This window comes from Styela clava, chromosome 7, assembly GCF_964204865.1.
Source record: "Styela clava chromosome 7, kaStyClav1.hap1.2, whole genome shotgun sequence".
Classification (NCBI taxonomy): domain Eukaryota; kingdom Metazoa; phylum Chordata; class Ascidiacea; order Stolidobranchia; family Styelidae; genus Styela; species Styela clava.
The window spans coordinates 21,984,111-22,001,951 of NC_135256.1; the positions used below are offsets into that span (position 1 = coordinate 21,984,111).

The window sequence follows — 17,841 nt, forward strand, 5'->3', positions numbered from 1 at the left end:
TTCAGGTTCCAGCAATCCTCTCGCGTGCGATTATCGCCCACGGCAAAGGTGGCCAGCGAGTGAGTTCTTTCACATGGGCGTCAGTCAGAACAGATCAATGCTTTGATTTCACGTGTTTTAGGGTAGAAATCATAGATTCGCAGACGTATGTTGACCCAAACATTGGAATTAACCCTAAACGCAGCTCGTTTGACATTGCGTTTTTTTGCCGTTACAGTGCAATAATCGCGTCTCAATGTACGATTGCATAGTAAAGTGAATGAAGGCGTATCTTCCACGCATAAGAAGTTAATTGAAAAATGATGAATGTAGTTTGCAAGTAATTTTTTTTCCTTAAAATAATCCCAAGGCGAAAAGAGCCGCACGAAACCGGTTTAAGAGCCGCGGGTTGGCCACTCCTGGCCCACGGGATTCAAACCTGCGAACGCACGCAGAGTGGAGTAATCAATTGCACGATGCGCCAGCCGCCGAACAATAACAGGTTTTGCGAAATCGTCCCTTTCTGTATCTTTATATCGCCCACTTTGGGAATCACTGCTCAACAGGACACTAAAGGGCAAAAACAACGTTGAAATTGTAATAATGCACCCGCCTTCTTCCCTGACTAGAATGCTGCGTATTTTGCTTACTTTAATTTCTACAGCAAGCACAAAACATGAGGTTCAAATGAAATTGTCTCTCTTTTCCTATGTCTGAAGAATTGGTCGTGAGTGGTTCATAGAACTCAATTTGGGTCGCGCTCGAAAAACATTCAAAAACCACCGCTTTTCCGTGTAAGCTGGTCGGCATTATTATGCCTAATTTTTATATAGACACCGCCCTGCTTGGCATTTCATCAGTTTTTAATTTAATCCATTCCCAGATTAACTACGCTCCAAATATACGAAGTAAATTCTGCAATTGCTATCCGTATTATAACTTACCAAAGAATTTTCTATAATCCTCTTACTCGAACCTTTTACCTAATTTGTCTCTCTCGCAACCACACTGGGGCGATTTTTTTTTTGGAGGAAATTTTGTGTCTTTGTCAAAAAAAGACAGCGTATCCGGAAGGATTCGACTCGACAACAAGTACCATTTCTCGGTCGTGATAAAGATTCAGATCAAGTGCACTTTGTCCTTGACAAATTCACTGTTGAAACTCCCACAAAAACGTCGCTGAGAAAACACCAATGCATCACCATGTCAATAAAACTTGCTTGATTTGTATCGTTAATTGCATTTCAAGTGTAATATAATTCATTCACGGTGTTGACCTCGAAAAGTACCTATCACTTGTTCAAAGATTAATAATGACCAATTCAAACTGAAATTGCCTACAGTGAACTTTTTTTTTTTTTTCAATGACTGGTGCATTTTTGTATGTTAGCACCACGGAAATATCGCCAATTGTGGACAAGGCGCTAGGACTGGACAATTAGATCCCCATTGTGGTATAATGAGTTTGGCTATTTAATACATATATTACAAGATTTTAGAGTTTAATATAAAGGTAGGTAGGTGGGAGCGGTCTAGTACAGAGCTTTATCTCCATCGTACACTCTGCGATTACCTGATCCTCACTCCCACCAACGAACGAAATCAGACTTTACTATCACCAACACACAATTGTATATATTATTGCCAACTTGATCGTCACAATTCTACAGTATCCTATGAACATATGGGCCATTCCAAGCAAAAGTTGAATTCCATCAAAATTTTAAAAAGTGTAGTGGGAGTAAATTTTTTTTATTTTTGATATCAATAGACATTGGAATTTTATTGGACTGCATTCATTTCATCGAACAATTTAAAATTTCACCCAGGTTTTTGATGGTTTATAAAAAATGGCCTGGAATGTAGAAATTTTGGTATAATTGACATATTTTGTGATGATTCCTGACACAAAGTGTTTGATTGTGTGGTACAGTTATTTCATATGGAATTGACGCGTTGGATTTAAGTTAATAAAGCTTAAATGTTTGTAGTGCGGTAGGACATTTCTTCACCCATTTAGCGATTTATTACCAGAATTTTTGGAGATGATAGAGGCCGCTATTCCGAAGTGGAAAAATGTCCTGTAGTGTCACGTCCTGTAGTATCACATATAATATGCACATTATTGGCATGGATTTTCAGTGTTACATTAAGTAACTTGAGCAACACATAGAGGGGTAGTTCAGCTACTGCACCAGAAAATACTATGAGCTCCAACTGTACCATCGCAAAAATTTACAGCACAACACAACGACTGTTAGTGCATGGTGGATCTGCCGTCCTGTAGTGTCACGCTATATTTTACTATATTTTTTTTATCCACTAAGTAAGGTTGGGTGTAACTTTTTTGCAATTTTTTACATATTCAACAAAGCAACTGATTGGACAATGATATTGGACAAATGCAAAATGTGAAAATATATTGAATTTAACAACATGCAAAATTTCTGGAATTGTCCTATAGTGTCACTTGGAATAGCCCATATGCGGTTTCTTTATGTCTTACTTCTCCCCTCAATATAAACCGCGGCGTGCTTGGTATATATATTAACTTCGGCATCTAAGTTGATGTACTATCAAGCATCTCAAAACTTTCTATCTTGATTGTCCGGTCTGGTTCGCTCGCCTACACACTGGGATCAGGCTGAAGCAATTAAGATAAGCGCGTAGTCATGACAGCATGTGGATTTCGACAAGACATTTACGATTCTCGCGTCGACCGCAACGTTGCACGATCAATTAACAAATAGCGCTATAATTCGCAATCGCAAAAATATAGAAAATAAATTAATTTTATTGCAAAACTACCAAGGCTAAATAAATCACAACCCATATTTTTTACTCAACAATTTCAAGTCTACTTTCTTCCCAGGTAAAGTGTTTTCCAGAAGTTCGAACAGTGATTTCACATCTGTGCAAAATAAAAATTACAGTATGGAAGCTGATCGCAACAATGTAAGACTAGTTAGAGATTAGACTACATTACCAAGTTTATAAACTAAAGAAAAATTAAAATACAAAATCAAACATAAAAAATATTATTCCCAGTGATTGGGAATATTCTTGCAGAACACCAGCACAAATATATTTAGTATTAGGTATAAAGTAAACATCCTTGAATTACAACCAATTTAAACACACACTGCTAATTATTTCACCAAGTAATTCAGTTTTAACCAAATATCACTACGCTGGCATTTCTTAACATTTAAACAAGGTTGGCGACGATGGATATCGCTTGCTTCCCAAGCACACTATTTCATCCTGAAGAGGGTTCCATAACAAAGAAATTAACATTGACAAATACTATACCTTTTTTCTCACTATCTGACATGAACAATACCGTCATCTCAAATCTTTTCACCTTTGTCAATTGATTTAAATAATCGAAGACGATCTCATTCCTGAAAATAAAAAAGAAATTTTGTTTACAGCTGACGTAATGATGGAAAGAAGTTCATAGAATTACAAAAGATCTGTTCGTGTCATATCCTAGATTAAGTAATAATGGTGTTCATAGACACCCAGAATTTTCAACCACTCCAGACAAACACATCTTTTATACTATTTTCTAAGAAATCCAATAAGATGGCTTAATCATATAGCGAACCATGACCTCTGAACCTGTACCAGTCCATGTATGGGTATCATTAAGGAGTTCTTTGATTCGGATGCACGGAATTGGCGGTGGAGGGAGCCGTAACTGGACCACACCAAGACGACGAGGAGTCCAGCAATCTTTTCACACACGATCATCTCCCATTGGATTCAAATGTGTAAAGGATAATCAGAGGTGCGATATCAAAAGTTTTCCAACGTTTAGTAGGAGGGGCCAACCTCTGAACCGAGATTAACTTATTTTGAACTCTCGATGGTAAACAAAAATGAAAGCACACAAGACAAACATACAGGAAATTCAAGAAAGATATCAAATCTTTAAATATACATTTGCTAAATTTCAACCATTTTCAGCATACTCGATGAGAAAAAAACCAACTTACCCATCACAGTTTGTATGAAAGCAATTCAACACTGGCATCAGTGTCTCGGTTTCCAATTGTTCTTTCAATAAACCAGGAATCTGTGAAGGTGATATTTGCAACATATATTGGTACAATATTCCAGGCACATTCATCAACTTTTTGACTTGAGCTTGGAATTGGAATGAAGTCGTTGGACATGGAGGTAAAATCACCTGAACTGCATCTTCCAATTCACCAGTTCTTTCTAAGCTTTTTGACTCTTTGACTTTTTTTGACGAAGCAGGCCCTTTTGAGTTTTTATTTGTCAATGATTTTGTATTATCGATATGACAGTTATCCCCAATAGCATTTACATTAGTATCCACACCATTGGTCAATTTACTTGAAATATTTTCAGATTCCATTTCTTCCACCAGTCTTTTACTTTCCATTTTTATATCGTTCATGCTTGATGAATTTTGCTTCGAATCAGTCATAACAGAAATAATAGGTTTGGGTTTCAGTTTGGTCGTTTTATTTTCTTTCATTTCCGAATTGTCTATCTTTTCTCTCTTCATAATAAAATCCAGATCAACGATGTTTGCATTTAATTTACTTTTTTCTTCCTCATAACCTATTTCTTGTACTCCTACTCTCATCAAAGGTTTCTATAAAACATAATTGAAAAATAATCATCGACCTAGATCAGGGGTGTGCAATCTTTAATACAGGAAGGCCAGATAGAAATAACTGGGTGAAACCGTGGGCCGCACCTTTATTTAACATAGGCTATCTAGTAGTTGCAAGCACAAAAATTTTGAATATTGATCTTGTGGTTGGCTTGCTCATTGTAAAGTCGTAGTCATAACTTGTACTTAGGAATAGGCATCTTATCGCGAATGGATTGGAATTACTGGCGCGTATCAATTTAAATTACAAACTCGTTTCGAGGGCCACACATTCAAAATTGAGACTCTGCGAGCCGCACAACTTTTTCTTGAGGGCCCCCTTTCGAGCCTGCGGGCCGCAGGTTGCACACCCCTGATCTAGATCATTGCTCTTCAACCTTTTTTTTTCTTGGGGAACTACTGATGTGCTATTGAGACTGCTAATTAACAAAAACTCAAAAAAACTAATAACTACAAAGTCAGGTATTGGACACTCCAGCAACAACAATGAAAAGTTATTACAGAAATTGAAATATAAGAAATTCATCGTCGCTTCTGCTCTTGCATTTCTCTCAGTCTCACAACTTCTTAAATCGTTGAAACAGGGTGCACACTATTCAAGTGACTTTTGTTTCAGTTCCTAATATTTGTCAGGGCAGAAATTGCTGTTTCACATAAATGGGTATCCAAAAATTAACACACAACTTCAATATGGGAAACTGTCACAAAACCCCAATAAGCGTTTTGCAGAACACTTAAGCCATGTAGAACCTAGCAAGGTAAACACTAGAATAACGGTTAGAAACCGAAGACTTATCGATCGAAGGTTAGGGGATCCCCCAAAACAGTGGTCTTACTCCATAGTGACACCGTGTGTCCCATCATTAATTAATTAATAACTCGCTAATTATAAGACATAATCCATCCAAAATCAATAGGCTTCTGATCCGAGCTATGATGAATGCACATGCAAAATTTGCAGATTCAGCAGATTCAACCTCGCTTTCCTGAGATATCGCGTGCATCTAACACACAGACAAACAGACAGACAAATACCTATCAACATACTTACCGATCTTAAGATCGATAAGTAATCACTGATCTACATGTTAAAATGTAAGTGAATATAAAGATTTATATAAAGAAAATACCTTTGAACGCAATTTGGGTGGAATAAAAATTGGATAGACATATTTCGGATCCTTCTTCATTGTGGTGTCTCTGACCTCTGATGACGACTTTATTTTCGGCTTCTTGCCAATATTTTCAATCTGTATAAAAATACATGATATTTTGTAAACCTTAAATAAAAATGGTATCTCACTGATTATGCTTTGTCTTTTTTCAGAAAGCACAATGTTCAAATAGAAATCTATCATAAGAAAAAGTTAGCGATCCAAGGTGAAAAATTATGGCACAGCTTTGAGAAATCTATCATTAATATAAAGAAGATAGTCTGTACAAAACTGATATTTTTGAAATCTGCACATCATCAGAATAAATCAGGTGCGATTTTTTCTCAAAATTTATCAATAACTTTATTTCAAGCAGATTAAATATTTATCAATAAACACTTTCAATGTGTCTACTTTTCATATTTTGAATAATAAATATGCAATAATAGGATGCGGCAAATTATTTTAGGGTTCCAAAGTGAATTCCACTCTAATAGTGTTATATTTTTTGATCAGCCTTCAACTGTAGCGAATGTGCATTGTGTAACTATGGATTATAATGTATTTAACTCTTTCATTTTAATAGTGTGTTCCTTTTCACACAATAAGTCATTTTATTGTCGCAACACTGATTACTGATTACATGTACTACCTTTCTCGTATTGACCAATTTGATGACGTATCGTTCCAGCTTGCCGAGAGGGCAGCATAATATCGTGTTTTGATTCACTTCTGAATACTTATCGATCTTAAGATCGGTAAGTATGTTCATAGGTATTTGTCTGTCTGTTTGTTTGTCTGTTAGATGGACGCGATATCTCACAAGGGCGAGGTTGAATCTGCTCCAAATTTTGCATGTACAGTACATTCATCATATCTCGGACCAGAAGCCTATTGATTTTGAATGAATTATGTCGTTTATTTGGCGAGTTATTAATTGATTAGCCATGGGACACGCGGTGTTACTATAGAGTCACGAATCGAAACCGCAGTTTCGATCGATAAGTCTTCGGTCTCAGCCCGATATTCTCGTTTACTGTGTCAAGAGTTAAGTGTGTTTCAATTTTATCTGTTGAATCACTTCTGATTTACTGTGTTAAAAGTTAAGTGTGTTTCAATTTTATCGGTATTCAGAATTTTGGATTGTGCATCTTTCAATAATATACAACAACGATTAGCATCAACACTGTGTGCTTATTATCGTCTGAAGCCATTCAGACTGGAGTCACACTCCATAACGCGTGTCAAAACAATAACGCGGGAATCGAACTTAAATATATAGGGTTGATATAGTCTTTATCCCCAAGACCCATCATCATCTCTCTCTCCCTATACAACCACATTACGACATTTTATACTGCCCATTGATATTTCAGAATTCTAGGTTTTTATTTCAAGTCTGAAAAAATTGTTTTCTCAACGGCATTATAGGCGAGTAACTAATAAAATGCAAGGTAGCATCTAGATTTCGTATAACCCCTGAAACAGTCTGCAGATGCACTTCCAAAAGAGACAAGATGTTGCAAGAAATGAACTGATCAAATGCATTGTTATGTCATAAACGATGTCAGAGCCAATAACTGAACAAGAATATCGGTCGGAGACCGAAGACTTATCGATCGAAACTGCGATTTCGATTAATGACTCTATAGTGACACCGCGTGTCCCATCACTACTTATTTAATAACTCGCTAATTATACGACATATTTCATCCAAAATAGACTTCTGGTCCGATATATGATGAATGCACATGCAAAATTTGGAGCAGATTCAACCTCGCTTTCGTGAGATATCGCGTGCATATAAAAGACAGACAAACAGACAAATACCTATCAACATACTTACCGATCAAGATCGATAAGTAATAACAGTACACAGCGGTTCCAACAGGCGTCCCAGGTTAGGGGTTCTGAAAATTACCAAACCGGCCCGAAAATCAACAATTTGGATACGAGCGATCGCAGCCCTGACTGCCCAACTGACGGTACATTATAATAGTTTAGGTATTGTTAGATTAATTTGAGGCCGGTTTTATCAATTTTTATCACTGATATGTTAGCATTTTTCGTGCCTTGGCGGGTCACGAATAAAACGCGGTGGTGCGTGTGTCAGTGGTTCGCCATCCCTGCTATACAGCATATACAAACTTCTGCATATCAATAATACCAAAAGTTTACAATCATCATCATTGTTCTGATTCTACAAACCTCATCCAGTTTTTTGATTTCATTGCTTGCTTGGCCGTTTCCAGGTTCCAATTTCAATGCATCCATAAAATCTTAAATATATATTTCAACATGGATGAATGCTGTAAATCGACTAGTTCAGTAATCATAAAATATATGAGATTTAAGTTAATGCCAAATTATTATTAAAGTATAGATTTTTAATTTTTAATAATAAATCAAAATGTTAAGATACAGTTTTTAAGGATCAATATTGTATCTTTCAAAATCTTCACATGTGCATAATAAGGATACATACAATTTCAAAATTATAATAGGGATGGGAGAGACTTTATATGAATAATATATAAATAAGTAGGCATTGAGACATCTGTGATACAGATACAGATGTGGGCAAATCTCAACCAAAACAAAAAATATGTATTCAATATGTCTCGGAATAATGATTTTAAAACAGAATAAATGAATTAATCAGATTTTGGTAAAAACATAAGATGTCTGGATACCTTCTAAAATATTGCAGTTTCTCAGTCAAACCCTGAATTGCCAATATAGTACAGGTATACAAATACAAAGAAGTGTAATGGCTAAATTGCTACCTTTTCTCGCACTTGACAGTTTCGCTAAAGCAACTCTGGCTGTTCCTCTTCTTAAATATGCTTTTGTATAAGTTGGATCAAGTGAGAGAGCAAGTGTGCAATCTGCTTCAGTTTCAGCATACCTGAAATCAAGAAAAACAAGATTGTTATAGATTTAAACATTCTTTTAGCAAATTGAACAATTAAGACAAGAGTATAATAAATACTGACTAGGAATGACCTATATAGTGGTATACAGTGATACCTTTGTAGTCGAAAAACTCGATTCTGGAACAATTCAGTAGTCTGCCAAAAAAATTCTAGTCAAAAATTCTGTGGTACTAAAATGGTAATTCGGTGCTCGAACACCTGAGCACGCCACCAAGTGAGATGACGTCAACCAAACCGTGCATCTTGGTCGGCTATTGCCATTCAACAAGCATCAGTTCAAGTCAGAATGTAAGCGGAATAACACATGAGAAATTTTTGTGATTTAGTGCTTCTTCGTTCTTTTTGCAATTTATTCCAGGGTAGCAAATGGTTATTCACAGCCTCTAGCCTGGTTACCAGTCAATGTCGGGTATGGGCAATAGCTAAGCAGTTACATGTTTCAGAGATGGATTTTGATTGTTGACATGTAGTTTAGGAGTTTGAAAAAATTGACATGACATATCTATCAAACAGAAAATTACAGGCCTTCGCACATCAGTTTATTTGAGTTTATAGAAATACAGCAAAACCATACTTGAATACAAAGTTCAGATGAATGTTTTTGAGAAAATAATAATGTACAAGAACATATACCAGATTCTAAAACTATGAATTGAATTTTAATCTAATTATATCTTTCGTGACAAATTTTCAGCCAGATGTACTGCTATAAACAAAAGTAGGAAAATTGTCAAAAAACAAAGCATAGCCTACTTTTTCAACTTCAAATATGCCATCGCTCTGTTTGCAGGAAAAACAGGGTTGGATGGATCAGCCTGCATTCCAGTTGTATAGCATTCTATCGCAGCTTCATATCCAGAGTTTTTGAAATGTTCATTTCCCTGCAAAGATTACGTGATTCATTTTTTAGATAAGACCTAAAGGCTGAAGATGTTCAGCTTTTAACCTGGAGAGATGTAACACAAGAGTTTCCAAAAAATTGTTTCAATAAAATCAAAAACTATTGGCATTTAAAATATGTTAATAAAACTTAGAAAAAATAGAGAATACTAAATTTTTTGTGAAATTCCTATTTTCCAGAGCAAGAAATGGCTGGTTGTTACTGAGAGAGTCTTTAATGTAAAAGAACCTCAAATTTGCATAATTCGAGCACCCAATTCTTGAATGCCAAACATATTGAAACAATCAATTTTACAACGGTACTCCCGTAGTATGTGAACCAAGATGGCAGACACCGGAACACGGTATGTATACCAGGTTAGAGTTAAGCCATCTGTGTTTACATACTATGGGAGTACCTTCACAACAGCTCCAGACTAACATAGTTGAATAAGAAAACATAATGAATCTGATTTCATTTGTATAAAGATATAATGTTGTTTTTCTATCTCATTCAAACGCTAAATAGAAATTGACCTTTTGTTTCATTTCTGTTGCAACTTTTGCTTTTCTTGCTTCGTCAAGTTTTTCAACTTCCAATTGTATTTCTTCTTCCATTTCTTTCTCATCTTCATCTACTTGTTTCAGCATTGCGTCCTAATACGGAAAACAGAATCGATGTGTATATGACTAAAAAGCCAAACACCAGTTTTCTAACCAAAAAAAATATTAAAAATTTATGACTTTAATTAATCAAGCCCAAAACAACCTCAGATATTTTCCAGTAGCTATGACTGTGATGTTATTTATTAAATGATATAGAATTTTTCTATTCTATCATGATTCATGAATCTATTTTATCATGTATTTGAAAGGAGTCTCTGTGAATATTCATTGAACATTGTGTCATAAGCAGTCAATACTCAAGAACTATTTCTAAGACCTTTTACAAATATTCAGAACTTCAAATTCAAAACTTATAAAAAAAAATCTACGCAAAGCATCATTGTTTTTATTCAAAACATCATATAATTTTAGGCAAAAAACTTTTATAATATGAACTTGGGATAATAATAACTGCCCAGACCAATATGCGAGGCATACTACATATGCATAATGTGATGGTCTTTTTAACATTACATAGTCGCATTACTATCATCTCAGCATTGGCTAATCCAAATTATTCATTAGAAAAAGTAGGTGAGTGCTTGATGAATCTGCACTCCTGAAGTAAATAATGAGAATTTCATTCAGAGTGGCTAAAAAATTGTACTAGTTACTTATTACATTTTCTTTGTGATAGGAAAACAGTGCACTGGAAATAGGAAAATATTACTAACTAAAATAGATTTCTATTTCTATTCCATTTACCACATCTAACTTGTCCCATTTTCTGTAATCTGAGGACTTTATTCTTTCTTCTTTCTTTTCTTGATTTTCTCTCTTTTTCTTGACTTTTTCTACAATTCCTTTACTTCGAACAGGAGGATATGCAGAAGCTGCCTGTTACAAATATAATAAAAAATATAACAATACAAGGAAGAAATTCGGCATAACTGAGTAGCCTAGCACAAATTGCCGTGGCCCAAAAACCCCAAAAGAGAACCTAGGTCATTTGAAACATAATCTAGAGAGAACATTTTTGTGCGAAGTGTCCTAGATCAGTGCTCGGCAACCTTTTCTAGATGACGGACCGGTAAAGCCTGACGAAAATTTTGGCGGACCACCTTTTATACAAACAAATTAAGCTTATGCAACAAATTATACGCGTTAGGAAACTTATGTTGACAATATACTGAAAAACGAAAGTGATTTTAAATGCGAGATCTGTATTCATTGGCTGGCTTTAACTGTTCCAATATATGAGATATGGTCGACACAGACACATGTAACGTGTTTCATACAGCATACTTCAATATTTCGTTTTTTGTAGTTATCAATATCGAAAACCAGGCATCACATTAATAAGATGTTGGGATAGGTAAAAATGCATGTAAACCTTCCGTCTCTAGTCTGGCTTTGTCCGTTTCTGTGTCACCTCTCTGCGGACCGGTAGTAACCTTTCCGCGGATGCGCGATGGGCCGCGGCCCGGTGGTTGCCGACCACTGTCCTAGATTGCAGAATTTCTCGGGTACAATCAAAGTTCAACCGATTTAGGTAATGTAAGAAATTTACGTCATGGGTGTTTTTAATATTGATCCAACAAAAAAAGTATCATATATTTAAGTTCTGAATATATTTGTTTATTGTTGATTTAAAATACCCAGACATATTCACATTTCACATCACATAATATAACAATATCGGTTAGAAAATGGCTTGATGGTTTTCATGAAATGCTTTACAAGCATATTCAACTTATGATACAACGCCAATTGTGTATAATTGTACATGATAGAATTTTCTGAAACCCTAACTTTTGATTTCTAACATTCAATAACAGTATGCTTACTTTTTCTTTTGGCTTCATAGTTTTCAAACTTTCATCCTTTTTCTTTATGTCAGTTGTCCAAGAATCAAGATCTTTTAAAAAATCTCCGACTTCTCGTTGATTTTGTTGAACTTGCATTCGTAATTCTCTCATTTTTTCCATTTTTATATAATGATAAAGACTCTACCTTAGAAAAATACAAGATAGTGACAATACACATATTCACAGAAGTCAATTATATTTTGCTAATATTGCTACATCATTGTTTAACTAGATAGGAGTACACATCATAAGAATCAGATTATCAGATGAAAACTTTTAGGCAGTAATATTACAATTCAAATTTTAGCTCAAAAAATTCAAATATGCTATTTTTCTAGACTGAAGAGTAGAAGTAGAAATATAATATAATGAATTGCACGAAAAGTTTTTAACGAGGTTAAAGAAAGGTATGCATTATTGGGCAGAAACTCTTGGTAACCATCCATTATTATTCAAAAAACTTTGAATCTTTTTTCTTTGAAATTTTTCTAAATAGCCTGGAAATCTAATTTTTATTCCGAGGCCGTATTTTTTCTGTATAAAGTCTTTTATTATCAGAGTTTTTGTTGTTAAATATCTTGATGGGATCATTTTAAGCATTCGACACATTGTTTTTTCATCAGAACTAAGCAAATGATGTCCATACTCTGAACTCAGTCTATCAATTGGTTTTTCGTTCTGACTTGAATCGGATGTTGAACTCTGTCTAATTTCAGAGTTAATTTTGTTACGTCTACGCTGCTTGACGTCGAATACCACACCATCCTCTAGCCTTTTTATTCCATTTTTACGATACATTTTCAAATGCTTAATCTTCGTTTTCAAAATTTGTTCTTTCCTTGCATCTCTTGCAAAATTAAGAGCTTGTTCTTCTCGCATATATTGAAAGCATAAACGTAGACGTTTCAAATAATCTCGATCTTGTTTGGCTCCAGGTAATGGTTTACCGATAAATTTTTCCACCAGATGGTATTCCCTTGCTACACTTTTTCTTCTGTGCCGTTCTTTTAATTTGTCAAGATACATTCCTACTTGCGCAACTTTCAAATCAAGGTCTAGTTCATCCTCATCACCATTTATTGCCAAGCCACTGATTAGTATTTCAGCCTCGTTATCATGTTCCATTTCATAATCATCTCTTAATGGCATATAAGCCAATTCTAGCTCTTCTTCTTTATCCAAATCCAAACGAGGCAACTGGATAGACAGAATTGATTCATGCAATGGTGGTGTATGATCTGTCATCCTATTAGGGATATCATTTGGCACAGTCACTCGCCCAAGATCGACACTTTCAATATAAGAAGCGTAATAATGCTCCTCCACTTCTTTTGAAGTTCTTTCACCAATGTGAACCGCTACATCCTCCCAGTTTCCAATGCCAAATTGTTCAATTCCATCCAAAAGTAGTTTTTCTTCAAAGGCTGTCCAATTAGGATCGACAACTTGAAATGATCCTTTATCAATAATCTTGTATGAATGAGTTTTCAAATGATTGCGGAATTCAACTCCTTTCGAAAAACATGACAAGCATATTGATGTGTTTGAGCATTCTGAACAGCGAATATGCACAAGAGGTAATTCCGTTTGACAGTGATTACATTCTGATCTACTTGGAACAGACATTTTGTCCGTAACTAAAAAACAAAATGGGAAAGTTAGAAGACAAGCTAAGAAAACAGAATAACAAATTTCAACAAAAGTTGGATATTACAAAGACAAAAACACAAGTCAATCAATATCTAGCATAGCCAACTATACATGAATATCCAATCTGATTGGCACAATTATGAAACACACTATTCTGTGAAAAAAAAACTTTTGTATAGCATGTACAGGCCATACTCATCAAAATACTGTAACAAGCCAAGCATACAAAACTAACTAAAGTTTATTCAAGTAAATTATTGCGCAATTTAAAAATGAAACATCCCATCATCCAAATGTGTCACACACATGTCTGTTGATATAACATGTTCATATGAGACTATGAACATTCCATGGTGTGGATCGCAAACAAACATTTTCAAATAATCAAACTTTCAAATATTTCAATTGCTTTTCTATTTGTTTCCTAAACTTGAAAGCAGGGCCTTCAATTATGAATTTATCAAATGAATTACAATCTTAAATGACAAGTCTATATGCAGGTCTTTTAACATTTGATGGTTTTGTTCGCATATCGAGACATGCAGGATCATGGGCAGTTGTTTGGTGCAATAACAAAGGTACAACACCAGCTCTTGATACCATAGAATTGCGAATTCTGCGTTCTTCCTCAAATATTTCATCAATTTTTAGCCATTGTCTAATTCGCTGTAAATCAACCGATGCTCTGTACATAGATTCCCATTTAAAATGTTTGTTACATTTTCTCTTAGCTCTGCTGCAGAACTCATTAGCCAGTTTAGGTTCATCACCCGTATATATATCCTCTTTCAATGGGCATCCACATACTTCATTGGCTGTGATTTTTGGTTCTTTTGCATGTTCTGGACAAATTACCTGTAATCTTTTACAATAAGTTTGTTGCTGTCGATTATAGACATCACAAAATAGTCGCTCTGAGCCTTCAATACGCGTCGGATACACAGACCCAAAAGAGATTTGAGATTCAATTTTAATATAACATTTGTCCATATGTTTTATAGCACCTCGAAGAGAAACAGGGTGGCCACAAACAACACAAAATATAGTCTGATCACTTTCATCAGTTTCTTCTGCATCAGACAATTTTTCACAAATTTCAAAAGTTTTGGATTGCGTAATAATTGATTCTAATCTCCTAAATTTTTCCTCCAGTGCCTGAAGTTCGCTCCTTGCTTGAACCATTGCAGCCCTAATTCTCTCCAACTCTTCTCGACCCATTTCATTTGCAACTGTTGGAGTATGATGCCAGTCATTCACTCGAGATGGCATAATGTGTAGCAATCTCTTAGCAGCTAACCTTTTACCACATTCATCTGAGCAGTACTTGGATTTTGATCTTGCAGCCAAAGTGCATCCAGGTCCATAACATTGTCGGCCATGAATTTCTAACTTAGTATCCGGTTTGCTAAACTTTTTCTGAGAAAACATACTATGAGATATATCAAAATTTTTCCATCTTGATGGCTCCTCTTCGTATTCGGTCTTGATACTCTTTTTAGGAAGTGGTTCTTTTTTCACTTCAAAATGAGAAGTTGACAAATTAGTTTTCATAGTAAGACATTGTCGTTTTAGACACTTCATATCTCTGGTTGGATTCAGGCAGTTTTGACATCTTTTACAATTAACAATACGTAAACAATTTTCACATTCGCCACATTCATCTGCCGACAACAAAGCAGCTTGTTCTTTATTACTGATTGATACATTTTCCTGTGGAGACTCTTTCTTGACATTAACAGGTAAAGATGTAGACAGTGAATTTGATTTTGTAATGTCAGATTTTTGATCATCATCATTCTCGATAACCTTTTTTATTTTTTCACTTTTGACTTGTTCTTTTTGACCATCTTCACGCCTTTTTCTTTTTGCTTCTTTCTTTTTCAATTTCTTTGCTTTTTTACCATCTTCACTTCGATTCTTAGATTTCTTCGACTTTCTATATTGAATCTGTAATGAAGGGTTTTTACGACGACACCATTTGCAGTAAAAGTACTTGATTCGTCTTGACTCACGCTCCGTCATATTAATACAGTCTCCATGATACCATTCTTCGCACTGATCACACATGATCATGAATCTGTCAATATCAGGACTTCTGCAGATGCAGTAAAGAGTTATTTCTTCATCAGACATATTGTAACTATAATAGACTATACAGGAATACAGTACAATTCCTTGTTTATCTATGTCTATGACCTGTAATAAAAGTCTATGTTAATAATATAGTATAATATAGTACAATCACAGAATCAAGTCAATCACAGTAATTCAAAGTGTTTACAACTTCTACTTTCAGAGTTGGTCAGTTATGGTTTCTCTTCTGTTCTTCCACAGTCAAACCGCCATGCATATAAAACAGATAACTGGTCAACTAATTCCATACCAGTCTGCCAGTAGGGCAGAATGCCAAGGTTTTAGGATGCCCCAACATTCGGTTCAATAAAACAAACACTCCATTTGTCTATCGAAGAGGGCATCTGGCACGACAACAGATGCATCAGATGGCACTATGCTTGTCTTGATAAATATTTAGACTAAATCGATCGCGACATTCGTAGGCCATCACATTACGCATTAGCAAAGTTGTGTTTTTTTGCTTACTCGTAAATGCTAGGTTCAATTTCTTTTTTGAGTAAATCCGATTATTTTTTTCAGAAAAATCATGTGTGATGCTTTCAGAACGCGCCTCCTTTTAGTTTATTGTGTAGTGCCGGTTTGCCTATATAGATTGCCAGATTGTCGCGTAATGAGGGGTTTGCAGATTGCACTCACTGTTATAATGCCTTGGTCTAGCCTATAATGCATGAGTGGGAGAAGAGGCTTCTGTGGCACACCATAGGCCTATCAATGAACCGTCTATCAGTCTATTCTCTCCCCCGGAATAAAATGATACTTCATCTTACTCCTGTACCGGTACCGGTACCGTACCTCAATACCTCATACCTGTACCGGTACACCTACCTACTCTTAGTCTTACTGCTGTACTGCCAGACTGTCCTCCAGCTATGCGGGATAATCAAAATATAGGCCTACTTATATGCCTAACCCTGACAAACACCAGTGTGGGCACTGGTTTTCTCACCTAACCTTACCAGAAAATGGTTGGACCGTACCTTTCTTGCAACAAGGCAGCGAATATTTCACACATCGAGTTTTCCTATTTTCGAATATGAGAGGACAACAGACGAGCACAAAAATACCTCTTATTGATGTTGCGCCCCCTAGCGGAGGTAAATAAGAGTTAGGTTTTACATATTTATGGACCTTTCCCCAAGCATCGACTTCCTTGTTTACTTCGTAACATTGGCCAATCAGCAAGATGCAAAAAGTGACGTAACAATGCTCCCTTTTCGCATCCGCTCAGACACTTTTCTCACTCAGACAGATTTTCAAACGTGGTCGTAAACATTACCTCGATTTTGCATTTTTGAACTCTATTTGTTAGTTTTCAGTTGTGTTTCGGAAACTTAAATCTAAATCAGATAACTCAATGATCACTCTGTCTTCCTAGGAGTTTTAATTTAATTGCAGTAATAAAAAATAGTGTAGAAATAGCTGTGATAGACTAGGCTAAAATCCTTTACCGGTACTTAGATTAAAAATTAGATTGTTGTATGCGATGAATCATAATTATGATTTGAAACACACACCCCATTTAACAGGCGCCAACTTGCCAAAGCACTCTTAAAATAGCCCCAAAAATTTTGCAATGGTAAAGTATAGGAAGAATTTTTCGGGGTCAAAGTTCAGGGAAAGGTCCATTGGATGGAAAATCTGATATGATGTTATATTCACGCTTAATTATATGTCGATCTCGAACGGTTATCAGTCCATGCCGGGTGTGGTATTTTTTATTCAGCTAGAGGAGTCCAGCAATCCTCTCACACATCCCTTATCCCCTATACTATGGAATTCAAAACTGCGAATCCACGCAGAGTTATCATGTGGTGCGATGATAAGTATATTCCCAACTCATAGCACAATGCACCACCCGCCACCAGAGGCGTAGCTTAGGGGGGCAATGGGGTACATACGCCCCCGGGCGCCAAAATGGGACTTGCAAAAATTTCACAACAAGGATAAAAAAAAACGGTCACAAGCAAGATTGCACCGGCGGC

At 35.7% G+C, this 17,841-nt stretch overlaps 3 protein-coding genes across 3 annotated transcripts; all 3 read right to left on the reverse strand.

The window, feature by feature from the left end:
* Nucleotides 1–2,753: 2,753 nt before the first annotated feature.
* LOC120327680 (RNA polymerase II-associated protein 3-like) lies at nt 2,754–12,207 on the reverse strand. The gene is made up of 10 exons (XM_039394019.2): nt 12,053–12,207; nt 10,971–11,102; nt 10,137–10,256; nt 9,474–9,601; nt 8,571–8,692; nt 7,993–8,063; nt 5,761–5,880; nt 3,981–4,609; nt 3,292–3,383; nt 2,754–2,890 (listed from the first exon to the last, which is right to left on the reverse strand). The coding sequence occupies exons 1-10, from the start codon at nt 12,191–12,193 to the stop codon at nt 2,802–2,804; spliced, it is 1,644 nt and encodes a 547-aa protein (XP_039249953.2). The 5' UTR covers nt 12,194–12,207; the 3' UTR covers nt 2,754–2,801.
* An 11-nt stretch (nt 12,208–12,218) lies between these two features.
* LOC120327682 (transcriptional adapter 2-beta-like) lies at nt 12,219–13,699 on the reverse strand. Its single transcript, XM_039394022.2, has one exon. It carries the CDS (start codon nt 13,697–13,699, stop codon nt 12,488–12,490), a length of 1,212 nt encoding a protein of 403 aa, XP_039249956.2. The 3' UTR covers nt 12,219–12,487.
* An 11-nt stretch (nt 13,700–13,710) lies between these two features.
* Nucleotides 13,711–15,928, reverse strand: LOC120327681 (CXXC-type zinc finger protein 1-like). The gene has a single exon (XM_039394021.2). The coding sequence runs from the start codon at nt 15,854–15,856 to the stop codon at nt 14,201–14,203; it is 1,656 nt and encodes a 551-aa protein (XP_039249955.2). The 5' UTR covers nt 15,857–15,928; the 3' UTR covers nt 13,711–14,200.
* Between the last annotated feature and the right edge of the window lie 1,913 nt (nt 15,929–17,841).